Below are 12,877 nucleotides of genomic sequence, written 5' to 3'. Positions count from 1 at the left end.
ATAGAATAATAAATTATCTAAAATGAATAAGCATAAAAATAGTGGTAAAAAGAAATCCATTTTTAAAAGACGGGTCAGAATTTATCATAAATTAAATACAAAATAATTTTTAAATATATTTTCTCATGAATATATTAATTTGCTTAATAATTAAATGCAAATACAATAAGATAAATATATAATAAGAAGTGGTAAATACATACGGTTTAAACAATTTAATTATTATAACATGCAAATTATAAAATTATTGTATTAGAAATAGTTATATAAATATTTAAGTATATGATTAACATTAAAAATATATACCACTTATGTTCTAAAACAATAATTTATATATAGAAAAGTGAAAACAAACACCCGCACGGGTCAAAATCTAGTAGTAAGTTTAAAGGGAGACTAGTAAAAACTTAAAAAGCCATGAGATTTTTATTTATAATATTTCATACAACCCTTTAAGATACATCACAACATGACATAATATGATAAAACACAAAGATCGAGAGACATCTTCTGATGTTTCTTATATAATTTGTCAAGTTACAGCTTCAAATAAAGTTCAAAGTTTCAACCCTGGTTTGGTGGCATCAGTCAGCTCCACTATCCACCCCTTCTTATCCTCGACCCGGCCCATCTGGATATCCGTTAACGTCGCAAAGAGCTTCGCAGCCAATGTCTTATCACCTGTTTTGAATTCAGTCCTGTACGTGTTGAATATATATATACACCCAATTCTTTAGTCAACAAAATAAAACAAAACACAAAAAACTATTCTTGGTATAGTATTGTGTATATTTGTTGATAACAAGATTACTTTTTCTCCTTGAAGGTTACGGACGCAATAGTTGTCACAATTGCAGCAGTTCCACTGCAGAAAACTTCTTCGGCATCGAGAAGATCCTCAACGGGAACAACACGTTCCTCAACCTATTAAAAAGATGAGAATCAAAGCAAATGATCAGATTTAATGAATATTGTTTACAAACTTGTATCAAATATGATGTTGAAATTAATATTCAAACCTTGTAGCCGAAATCACGAGTTAATTCGATGACACTTTTACGTGTGACTCCGGGCAATATGGTTCCTGAAATCTCTGGAGTCGACACAACATTTCCCTACAACACAATATTACATATCGGTCATAATGTACACTTAAACATCTTAATAAAACGTCTATGTGACTATTTTTTTCTAATTACCTTGACTATGAAAACGTTAGAAGCGAAAAGCTCTTCGACGTTTTTGCCAGTTGCAGCATCCAAAAACAAAACATCAGAGAAACCTTTCGCTTTCGCCTCTGCTAATGTTATCCAAACCTTCAACAACGAAAATTTATTACATTCTTAATTAACTAATCGTTCAGAAATATAAAACACAGCTTATGTTAATATTATAGGCAGTACAGGACCGTTTTCTAGCATGTGAATTGGAGGGGTCAAACATGGTTTGATCTTTTAAAAAATCTTAATATTTTTAAACAAATGTATAAATTAGAACCTAAATTTGTAGACTTTTGATTATACTTTGAATTTAAGTTCTATAATTTAAAAAATAATGTTTATAAATTTTGGAACATAATCTAAGAGACCTCTATGTAATTGATTATTTCTTTCAAACTTACAGGAGAATAGTTTGTGATACTCTTCACACCACCGGTTCCACTTGGAAAAGCACGACGAAACTTATCTTCAATTTTCAGGTTCAACCCCGCGTTATCCTATACCAAGAAACAAAATTTCACCAAAATCATTAAAACATTATAGTTTAGAATAATAAAGATGATGTTGAGAATGAGAAGAACACACTCACCTTGTGATAACGTCCAACGGGACATGCAAACACTGTGAAGGTGTAATCGGGAACAGGAAGTGAGCCAAGTATAGGACCACTACCAAACAAGATTGGTCTGATATACAATGTTCCTCTCCCCGGAGGAGGAATCTATATATACAAAATTATAAGAAGTCATTATATATTTCAAAAATATATTCATTTTCATAAGATTTATTATCATGTATATATGGTATAGAAGTTTGAGCACAGCTTTGTACATACCCATTTCTTGTTGGCAAGAACAACTTGTTTAACGGCGGAGACGAATTGATCGACCGTGGGATAAGGCATACAAAGTCTGTTGGCTCCCGATTGAAGGCGGAGAGCGTTTTGGTCTGGTCGGAATAGAACAATCCGGCCATCTTCTGTCCTGTACGCCTTAAGCCCTTCATATAAGCCCTATTCATGTCCAAACCACATATATTTCAGATATTTTGCTTGCACATAACTCAATCCGCCATCATCTTTTCATATATTAAAAGAAAATTCACTTGTACAATTTATAGGGCAGTCTATTCATTTTGTTATATATATATTAATGTATTTTAATTTAAACATGTTTATAGTAGTTATCTAATTAAACACTTACTTGAGAGTTTATTGTGCCATCTATATCTACAAAACTGTACAATTGTACGTAGGTCACAATAAATTGATAGCAATATCATCATATGGGACAACACATTAATTCAAACAATTTTGTTTGATATCATATACTATATATATTACGATGTTGTCAAATTTACAAGTCTAATTAATAGGTAAAATATGCATGCAATGCTAAAAAATATCAACTCTATTTGTGATGATGGATGCATGTTCTGATTATAGGTTTTCTTAATTAATTGATCTCTACTGATTAATAACAAACCTGGCCATAGTTAAGAACTGCAGAGCAAGGGCTGATTTGGATATCAGCATAGGGAACGATCTTCCCCTCTTGGAAACTCTCTCCATGTTTGCACTTGGCAACATACATGTTGTCGGTACGACAAAACCCGAATCCTAATTCTTCCCACTTCACATTAGCGTATTTCTCATCCGAAACACTGTTAAAAGAAATAATAATCATCATCAATCATATATCATATTATCAGACTTAAATACGTAAATGCGTGATTATTATAATCTTTTCTTAATGCATACAACTTTTTTGCAATGATATATTTTACCTTGTAGGAAGAGATTGCGCAGAAGGAGCCATGGATTTCCTGTTTTGATAGTCGAGTTGCTTTTGTGTAAGAAACTTGAGTTGTCTGTCTTTAAGGCTTTGGAGTGCTTCTCTTTATATATACATCTGCAACCAACTTTTAATTATTTCTTATAATAATTTTAAACTTAAGCTAAAAAATGAAAAAGTGAAAAGGTTATTATTTCTTGTTAGAAATTAATAGTTTTATATAATTTGTTCTTTTTTTTTTGAAAAATGATATTTTTTTTCTTGTTAAACAACTTCACTCACTGATCCGATTAAGTTTATGTATGCAAATATTTTTTCGAAAATTATGTATGATTATCATTGTAGCTATATTAATTTCTTGATGTTAATGTGCTATATAGCTTTTGGTCGGTTATTTTACTAACGTCTTTAACGAAAAAAGAACAAGAACCCTAGTTAGATCACAGAATAAGCACCACGTGGAGAAACACAGTTCTTTCTCGTCACGTGGAGAAAACTTTAAGATTTAAGAATTTGTTTGTAATTATTAAAATTTTGAGGATGTGGCTGAAACTGAAAGAAAGATAGTGTTTAAAATGTGAATGTGCTCTTAGTTAGGTGGAGGTTAATGGGTAGGAAGAGGGTAGGTCAAAGTGAAGGATTCAAATGTAACACACAAAATTTTCGAGCTGTAGATAAATTCTGATAAAGAAAAGAGATCTCTTTAGCTAGTTTCAATAATAAATAATAACTCTACATTCTTTGTTTTGTTCATAATCACAATTATAGTTATCTCATGTTTATTTTTAATTTTCTAACTTAGATTTACTGTAAGTTTTTTAAAAACTATTATCACTTGTCTCAAACTAAAATCCAACTTAAAATGGGACTAAAGACCAAAGAGATGATTGTAAAAATTAAAATATTACATTTCACTGTAAATTATACAGTTAGACTAATATTTAGATTAAAACATTCATTGATAGTATGATACCATCCATGTACGCGAAAGTTACATTTTCAGCTATTAACAGAAAACGTTAAGGTTTGATTAATAAGTTTTTTTTTTTTGAGAAAGGGCCTTCAATTGATTAATAAGTTTTTTTTTTCTAGAACTTGATGCACTCATGTGCTATTTTCCTTATTTTGTAAATGGAAAACAGTATTGGGGTCTCCTTCAACAGCACCACTTAGGCCTGGGCATAAAACCCGAAACCCGAACCCGAACCCGAACCCGACCCGAAAAAAACGTATCGGTACGGTTTAAAATCATTTAAAAAACCGATCGGGTTTGAATTTATGATACATTGGACTATGGGTTCGGTTCGGTTTAGTCCGATAACCCGATCGGGTTTGAATTTCTGATACATTGGACTATGGGTTCGGTGCGGTTCGGTTTAACCCGAAATAACCGAAGATACATTAATTAGTGTATGTGTATAGAGAGACACGCGTGTTACTCTTTACGATTTCCAAAAATCCCAATCCTACTTTCGAAATCGAATCAACTATAGATGAAGCGGTGAGCCGGCGACAGAGAAATCTCTTCCTCTTCTTCCTAGTCTCGAAATCTCGTCTCTACACCTCTATTCTCCTATTTAACCAACACCGATGTTTAATCTAGACCTCACACTCTCTCCACCATCTGCGATTTCGAAGAATCAATCACAGGTTAGTGAGAAGCTTCTGTTCTTTTTCTTCTTTCTTTGTTCTCAGTAACGAGTCTAGAGTGTAGAGTTTCTCTGTTCTCAATCACGGATATGATTGTGTTTCAATTGTGATGAAGTTTGTCTTAGTTAGTATTTTGATTTTGCATGAGATTAAAAGTTTGAGTTTGTTTTAGTTAGTAACTTGTTACTCTTCAATTTGATTTCAGATGGACTCATCCTCAACACCAAATGTTGACAACAACGACTTCGAAGGCGATGAAGAACAAGAGTTCCTGACTCCGGACAGTAGAGGCAAGAGTAAACAAGTTGTCGATCCGGACAGTAGAGGCAAGCGTAAGGAATCACCTGAAGCTAGTGGAGCAACGTTCCAGGCAGAGAAAGCACGTAGGTATCTGCCTCCAAGGTCTAAGATTTGGGGACATTTCACAAGAACAAAGGAGAATCGTGACAGATGTATATGTCACTACTGCAACAAGACGTTCTGCTGTGCTACAAGATCGGGGACATCCAACTTGATGAAGCATATCAGCATATGCAAACGCTTCATGGCGTTTTCAGAGGGTCAAAGCTCTACTCAGCCTGGTATCAATGAACAAGGACAGCTGAAGTCTAGAAAGATAAGTGAGAGTACTTTCAGAGAAGCAACAAATGAGATGATGGTGATTGCAGAGCTACCACTGAGTTTCATTGAAGGTGACGGTTGGAAACACTTCTGTAACAAGGTCAGTTCTTCCTTAGTTAACTATCTAACAAGTTTAAGTTAGATAATTCTTTAGTTAAGTTTAGTATCTAACTTTGAATTTTATAACTGCAGATGGAACTTGGCAAACCTGTTTCAAGAAGGACATCGACTAGAGACATTGTCAAGATGTATCTAGAGAGGAAAGCTGTTATGAAGAAGTGGTTTAAAGCAAACAAGCAAAGGGTTTCACTAACTACTGACATTTGGGTGGCTCAAGTAACTCGTAAGCATATAGTTTCCTTATCTTATGTGTTTAGTTGAATCGTCTAAACTGTAAAGTAGCTTCTTTTCTTATCTGTTATAATTTTTTTAATCTCAGGTGCTAGCTATATGGTTGTGACTGCCCATTACATTGATCCATGTTGGCGATTGAGGAAGCTTATCATCGGGTTCAAATACGTCACTGATCACAAAGGAGCAACAATTTCGAAGGTTTTGTTAGATTGCTTAGCTGACTGGGGGATACAGAAAGTTTTTTGTGTGACGGTCGACAATGCAACGGCCAACTCCTCTGCACTGCGAAAATTTCAGAGTGCATTCTCACTGGTGTCTGAAGACGCGTTGGTTTTAGCTGGTGAAATGATGCATCTCAGATGTAGTGCACATATCATCAACCTCATCGTCAAGGATGGAATGGCTGACGCAGATGAGAGTGTCAATGCTGTCCGTAATGCTGTGGTCTACGTCAGAGCTTCAGGAAACAGGTTGTCAGCATTTGAGCAGAAGGTAGAAGCTGGTAAACTGACTAGGGGAAGCTTGCCGTTGGATGTGACTACTAGATGGAACTCCACTTATCTGATGTTAATCACAGCTATGAAGTTCAGAGTTGCCTTTGACAAGATGGAGCAAGAAGATAAGCTGTACAACGATTACTTTATGGAGATGGATAAAGGTGAAAAGAGGATAGGTCCTCCTATGTTCACTGATTGGAAAGCAGTTGAAATGTTAGGCCGGTTCTTAGTCATCTTCTACAACTCAACTCTAGTTGTTTCTGCCTCGACCTCTCTCAATGCTTACAAGTGCTACGGGGAAATTGTGACCATAGCAGCTAACCTTATGGATTTGATGAAGAGTAGAGATCATCACCTGAAGGTAAAGGCAGAGGAGATGTATCAGAAATTCGACAAATATTGGGATGGGTTGAAGAACATCAATAAGATGTTGATTGTGGCAACTGTTTTTGATCCCATGAAGAAGATGGATCTCGCAACCATGTGTTTTGAAGAGCTTTACGGGCAGGAAAGCTTAGAAGGTAAAGAAATGTATGATTCTGTGATCAGTGTGTTGCGCAGTATGTTCAAGGAGTACAGTGACAGATATGGGAAGAGTCAAGAAGAATCTGATCACTCTAAGAAGTCCAAGGCTCAAGCCTCTCGGTGTGCTGAACAGGAAGCATCGCTTTCTATGGATATGGTTGAAGATGGTTTCGGTTATAAGAGGATTGATCGAAGATATAAGCAGAAGTTGAATGCGGGAGTGAAAGACAAGCGTGATGAGCTTGAAATTTACTTGAAAGAACCGGTTGAGAATCCAGAGTTGTTGGCTGGTGTAGAGTATGATGTTCTATCATATTGGAAGAGAAACAGTACGAAGTTCCCGATTCTTTCATTGATGGCAAAAGATGTCTTGGCCATGCAAGTCTCCTCTGTTGCATCTGAGAGTGCTTTCAGCACATGTGGAAGGATCATTGAGCCATCTCGGAGCTGCCTTACTCACTTCATGGTCGAGGTGCTGATGTGTACCGAGCAATGGCTGAAACAAGACATTCGCTGTGATACAAAAGTGCTTACTAATGCACAAATCCTTGAGGATATTGAAGAGCAAGAAGAGATTGAGAGAGGTATGTTTCTTATACCTTCTGTTGTTTCGTAAATATGTTTCTTTATATGTTGTGTTCTGACTTGTTTTTCTCTTTGCATCAGAATTAACTGGTTTAGCTGCCCAGCCATAAGTGTAAGGTATAACCTCTTCTCTTTGCTTCATGTTCTTGTCGAATGCTCTTGTGTATAACCTCTTCTCTTTACTTCATGTTCTTGTCGAATGCTCTTGTTCTACGGCTCAAGTTTACATCCTGTTTTGTTGTTATTTTGTTTGGTAGAAATAGAAGATTGTCAAATGCCACTTGGTCGTGGTGAAGCTCTCAGTCTCAGTCAAGGAAGAAGCTTTACTCTTTGTTCTCTGCTGTTTTTTATTTTGTTATGAAGGATTGATGGATGTTGTTGTTTTTTTCTGGTGTGTTTGAACCATGGATGGATGTTGTTGTTTTTCTCTGGTGTGTTTGAACCATGGATGGATGTTGTTGTTTTTTCATTTCGGATTGAATTATGAATTGTTGTTTTCGGATTTATTAATCTATGTAGTCTTGTTTCCTGTTTTATTGAAATTTTCATATGAGTTCAGGATTATGTTTCATATTTTTTGCTTCATAAATGTGTATTAAAGTTTGGTATAACCCGAACCGGACCGAAAAAATCCGAAACCGAAAGATATTTGATTACTTTATGGGTTTTACAATGCAATAAAATATTATACCAAATCCGAAGTGATATTACCCGAAACCGACCCGTTTAAAATAAATTTTAGAATGGGACCTTTAAGCCTAAACCCGAAAACCCGAAAACCCGAAAAACCCGACCCGGACCCGAACCGATACCCGAATGCCCAGGCCTAGCACCACTCATATTCCAAATGATTGGAACAGATAATAGAATTATTTTGACCAAAAATAATAGAATTATTACAGCCACAAAGGGTACATACTAGAAGTTGAAAACCCTACATTAGTTTATTCTTCCGAATACAACGTATGATATCAACCATACGTAATTATGTTTTACATAGATACAACTAATGAAACGATATTCTATAACGTTTAAGTTCTTTTTTCCTTTTTGTAACACAGATACGTTACAGTTTTCTTAATTCAAGAAAAAGCCGGATATAGATTAAGAAATACAGATCTAGTTATCCCTTTGCATGCATCATGCGTCCATCTTCTTAGAGTACATATATATCAGTATATGAGTATTGTCAGTGTGTTTTGTTCGTATGCTCAAATATAGCTTTGAAGTTTTTATTACATTCATACCGCAAAGTAGGCGTGCGTTCGGTGGACTGTTCGATATCAGTCTGGATAATTCGAATTTTCGGATTTTCGGTGTTATGTTCAGAAGTACTATTCGAGTTTTACTAATTATCGGATCGGTTTCGGTTTGGTTTCTTCTAGGTTCGGTTCAGATTGGATGTAACCAATGTTTAAAATCGTCCAAAAATATTTTTTTTTTTAAACCTTAAAAATTGACAATTTTTTTTTCAAAATATATAAATTGTTTACAAATCTAATTAAAAATTAGTTAAACTATCTAAATTAATTAAAAAGTATTCAAAATAACAATTAAAACAAACTAAAAAATATTTTGAATATCCTTAAATATCTAAATCATCTTAAAATAAATAAAAATATTAACATATTTAACTAATCTCGGTTATCTTCGGATCCTAGTTCGGATGTCGGTTCGGTTCAGATTATAACCAACCACCAAAGTACTAAGCTCATAAGTCTCGTTCGGATATTTTTGTATAACAGTTCGGATTTGGTTTTGGTTTTTCCGGTTCGGGTCTAGGTAGCTACTTCGGATTGAGTTAAAAACGCCCAGGCCTACCGCAAAGAAATACAGATCTAGCTTTTGAAATTTTTTTTTTTTTTTTTGGTGTAAATATTAAAATTTATATCGTTTCTTAAGAGTTTACATTGTTGTGTGACACAACTTATTACATAGAAGGATAAGAGAGAAGAGAGTGAACAAGAGAGAGCAAGAACAAGGAAGAGCATTAACTATAAGGGGAAATGAAGCAGAAGTACAGCTCAAGCAACGACGGGGATGGGGGTGACGCCGTGGTTCGAGACAATGACAGTAGTCTATCTCGCATAGCACGATCCATCACTCGGAAGAACGCCTCTTGAGTTGAAGACAAGCCTTGGAAGATGGAAGCCTTGAGTTGAAGACAAGCCTTTTGAAGTTTTGTTTACATTAAGATGTTCCCTCATGAATGAAAACACTCTTCGATTGTTACGTAAACATAAAATTAAGATTGATAAAAAAAAACATAAAATTAAGCAAATTTCTTCTTCTTTTTGTGTGATTTAGGTGTGTGTGATGAGGGAGACAAGATATGGTGGACTGCGAACTAGCTTTTCATCATACATAATAAACCTAAGTAATTTGTTTGTATTGGTTAGATTGAAGGAATGAAATGAAAAACTATGATTAAATTTTAATAGTGACTTTTTATAGTTTATTATGGCATGAATATGAATATGAATGTAACAAAAGAGTTTTTGCCTTAGAAGCCAAAAGGAGACATAGTCCGGCTTCCTCCTTCACCGTACTGCGCGACCCATTTTCGTAACTCGATCATCATCGTTGCATCGTACCACACCGACGGACTTACCTGCATTTGCATTAACAATGATGCAATATTTGACAAAAAACATCAATTTTTTTTAAAAAATGTTTTGCTTAGACATTTGATGATCCAATCAAATACATTTTTGCTTTAATTTGAATTTCCAATTTAACATAGCAACTTTTTTTATTTCTAATTTAGTACATCAAATTATATTTCCATAAAAAATATACCAATTTGTAAAGTACGATTCCATGAATATTCATTTTTTATTCATAATATTGTTAGAAAGAAAGAAAATTAGTGTATTAAATTGATAATTTAAATTAAATTGGTGTATTACTATGGACTTTTCCTTTTTCTAATTAATATGGGCCACAGGCCCATGTCTAAAGTCGGTATTTCTATTTTGATACAAAAGCCCAAATAAGTCATCTAATATTTTACAATCACATATCTACTTCGAGCCGCGCCTATCTCACGAACAGCTCATTCCAGAGAGGAAACCAAACGATCGAAACCCTAGAAAGCAATGGCGGAAGCGAATCCTGGCCGTGGAGGTGGAAGAAGAGGCGGCGGACCAATGGACGACGACAAACTGGTCTTCGAGACGACGGAAGGGATCGAGCCCATCACGAATTTCAACGATATGGGGATCAAGGAGGACGTTCTCCGCGGCGTCTACGAGTACGGTTTCGAAAAGCCCTCCGCGATTCAGCAGAGAGCGGTCATGCCGATTCTCCAAGGCCGCGATGTTATCGCTCAGGCCCAGTCCGGTACCGGAAAGACCTCCATGATTGCCCTCTCCGTCTGCCAAATCGTTGACACTTCGTCTAGAGAGTATGGTTTGAAGAAAAACCCTAATTTCAATTTGATTGTTCTTATGTTTGATTTCGTTATGGTTTTTGATTGTAGAGTTCAGGCGTTGATATTGTCGCCAACGAGGGAGCTGGCTTCACAGACGGAGAAGACTATTCAAGCTATTGGATTGCACGCGAATATTCAGGCGCACGCGTGCATTGGTGGGAAGAGCGTTGGAGAGGATATCAGGAAGCTGGAGAATGGTGTCCATGTTGTGTCTGGGACACCAGGTCGTGTTTGTGATATGATTAAGAGGAGGAGTCTGCGTACCAGAGCTATTAAGCTTCTGATTCTTGATGAGTCTGATGAGATGCTTAGCAGAGGGTTCAAGGACCAAATCTATGATGTTTACAGATATCTTCCACCTGATCTTCAGGTAAAATTTCGCTGCTCAAACACTATTTGGTTCCTCATTCTTACTTTCTTGATTAGCTGCTTGGACTCTTGGGTTAGATAGACTTTTAGTTTGTAAAGGACAATGTCGAGTTGCTTGAATGATCCATGTGTATTTTTTGGGTTGCTATTAACTGTAGTTGGGCAAGCTTAGCTCAGTTACTAACCTAATACCTTATGTTTATAGGTTTGCTTGGTTTCTGCAACTCTTCCTCACGAGATTTTGGAGATGACATCAAAGTTTATGACTGAACCAGTGAAGATCCTTGTGAAGCGTGATGAGTTGACTCTTGAGGTACGTTTCTTATTCTGAATATGTATGCGTGGGGGCACACCCATATTGCTTCAGTGGCTAACTTTCCTGTAAAACCTTTTTCAGGGCATTAAACAATTTTTCGTTGCTGTTGAGAAAGAGGAGTGGAAGTTTGATACACTTTGTGATCTTTATGACACACTTACTATCACTCAAGCTGTTATCTTCTGCAACACAAAAAGAAAGGTAATCCTTGTGCTCATCTTACTATGTCTGAAATGTTTTAGGTGATCAGGTACCTCATGTTGTTAGTTACACTAAGCTCCTAGCTATGCGATCTTAACTTGATTTGAAATCATGTAACGTCCTTGAAAAATTGTACTCGTTTGTGAGGCTGTTTGTACTCGTTTACTCTTTAAAAGGAAGGAGTTAAAACACCACCTCCATTGCTTTTAGTAGACTGCATTGGCCTGTTAACTTATTCAGTGATGCCATATACCAATCTTGATGCTTTCTAAACTTTGTTTTCAGTTAGTTTGGTAACTAGGTTTCTATGGTTTCTTTTCAGTGCATCGCTTAACTATCTCCTCTTTTGTCATAGGTGGATTGGCTGAGTGAGAAAATGAGGACTAACAACTTCACAGTCTCATCGATGCATGGTGACATGCCTCAGAAGGAGAGAGACGAGATCATGAACCAGTTTCGGTCAGGCGACAGTCGTGTTCTGATCACGACAGATGTATGGGCACGTGGGATTGATGTGCAGCAAGTAAGTCATTACTTATTTGCTATATCTCGTGTAGATACTTGGGCATGAAAAGTGTTAAAGTCTCCTCTGTTCTCTGATTATGTGTCGTGAGATTGTAGTAGAGTTTAAATTGACATGAGGAACTTTCTTGAACAGGTTTCTCTAGTCATAAATTATGATCTCCCCAACAACCGTGAGCTCTACATCCACCGTATTGGACGATCTGGTCGTTTCGGGCGTAAGGTAACTGATTGGTTATAATTTAATTTCTTTATTGTTTCTTGGCTATTTATAAGAGTAGAAAATGGATATCAACCAACTTTACGGCTATAATTGTAGGGTGTTGCGATCAATTTTGTTAAAAGCGACGACATAAAGATCCTCCGAGACATTGAGCAGTACTACAGTACCCAGATTGACGAGATGCCAATGAATGTAGCTGATCTTATCTAAAAGACCTTGTCTGAGAATTTTTTTGTGATGGCGTTTGTGGCTTTGTAGTGAGAAGTATCCGAACGAGAGATCTTATGTATTTGCACTATCTAATGATGCTTCTTCACTCAGTACCTACTCACTCCCTTTCGTGGGTTCTTTTGAACAATTGTGGTAAATGTTTAATGATTTGAGAAGCGTTTTGGGTTGAGAGTTTGGTCTTTTTCTTCCTCGTAATTGATTTTGGGGATCGTTACTTGTAAGACATTAACATACAAAATGGTTCAGCCCCTGTTTAAGACTTATGGTCAAGATATATATATATCGCTTGTGATGTTCGTCTGATTTTTGGGTTGGTGAGTCGGTGTGTATTCGTTTG

At 36.0% G+C, this 12,877-nt stretch overlaps 3 protein-coding genes across 4 annotated transcripts; 2 read left to right on the top strand and 1 right to left on the bottom strand.

Annotated features, from left to right (window-relative positions):
* Window positions 1-400: 400 nt before the first annotated feature.
* BCAT4-2 (methionine aminotransferase BCAT4) lies at window positions 401-3,242 on the bottom strand. Of its 2 annotated transcripts, none has more exons than XM_033291231.1 (9): window positions 3,006-3,242; window positions 2,705-2,882; window positions 2,056-2,232; window positions 1,810-1,941; window positions 1,589-1,717; window positions 1,200-1,316; window positions 1,020-1,115; window positions 812-924; window positions 401-698 (listed from the first exon to the last, which is right to left on the bottom strand). In XM_033291231.1, exons 1-9 carry the CDS (start codon window positions 3,035-3,037, stop codon window positions 557-559), a joined length of 1,116 nt encoding a protein of 371 aa, XP_033147122.1. In that variant the 5' UTR covers window positions 3,038-3,242; the 3' UTR covers window positions 401-556. The 2 variants fall into 2 exon arrangements, with proteins under 2 accessions (XP_033147122.1, XP_009145757.1); XM_009147509.3 differs by having other exon boundaries at window positions 1,622-1,717.
* Window positions 3,243-4,603: 1,361 nt separating this feature from the next.
* Window positions 4,604-7,355, top strand: LOC103860177 (zinc finger BED domain-containing protein RICESLEEPER 2-like). Its single transcript, XM_033292693.1, has 5 exons — window positions 4,604-4,663; window positions 4,869-5,384; window positions 5,477-5,627; window positions 5,724-7,244; window positions 7,327-7,355. Exons 1-5 carry the CDS (start codon window positions 4,604-4,606, stop codon window positions 7,353-7,355), a joined length of 2,277 nt encoding a protein of 758 aa, XP_033148584.1.
* A 2,913-nt stretch (window positions 7,356-10,268) lies between these two features.
* Window positions 10,269-12,719, top strand: LOC103869424 (eukaryotic initiation factor 4A-III homolog). The gene is made up of 7 exons (XM_009147508.3): window positions 10,269-10,651; window positions 10,727-11,048; window positions 11,253-11,360; window positions 11,445-11,564; window positions 11,920-12,087; window positions 12,223-12,309; window positions 12,406-12,719. Exons 1-7 carry the CDS (start codon window positions 10,344-10,346, stop codon window positions 12,517-12,519), a joined length of 1,227 nt encoding a protein of 408 aa, XP_009145756.1. The 5' UTR covers window positions 10,269-10,343; the 3' UTR covers window positions 12,520-12,719.
* The last annotated feature ends 158 nt before the right edge of the window (window positions 12,720-12,877 follow it).

The sequence above is a fragment of the Brassica rapa genome, chromosome A05, assembly GCF_000309985.2.
Source record: "Brassica rapa cultivar Chiifu-401-42 chromosome A05, CAAS_Brap_v3.01, whole genome shotgun sequence".
NCBI classification, from domain to species: Eukaryota; Viridiplantae; Streptophyta; class Magnoliopsida; order Brassicales; family Brassicaceae; genus Brassica; species Brassica rapa.
This window is presented reverse-complemented; position numbering and strand designations above follow the sequence as displayed.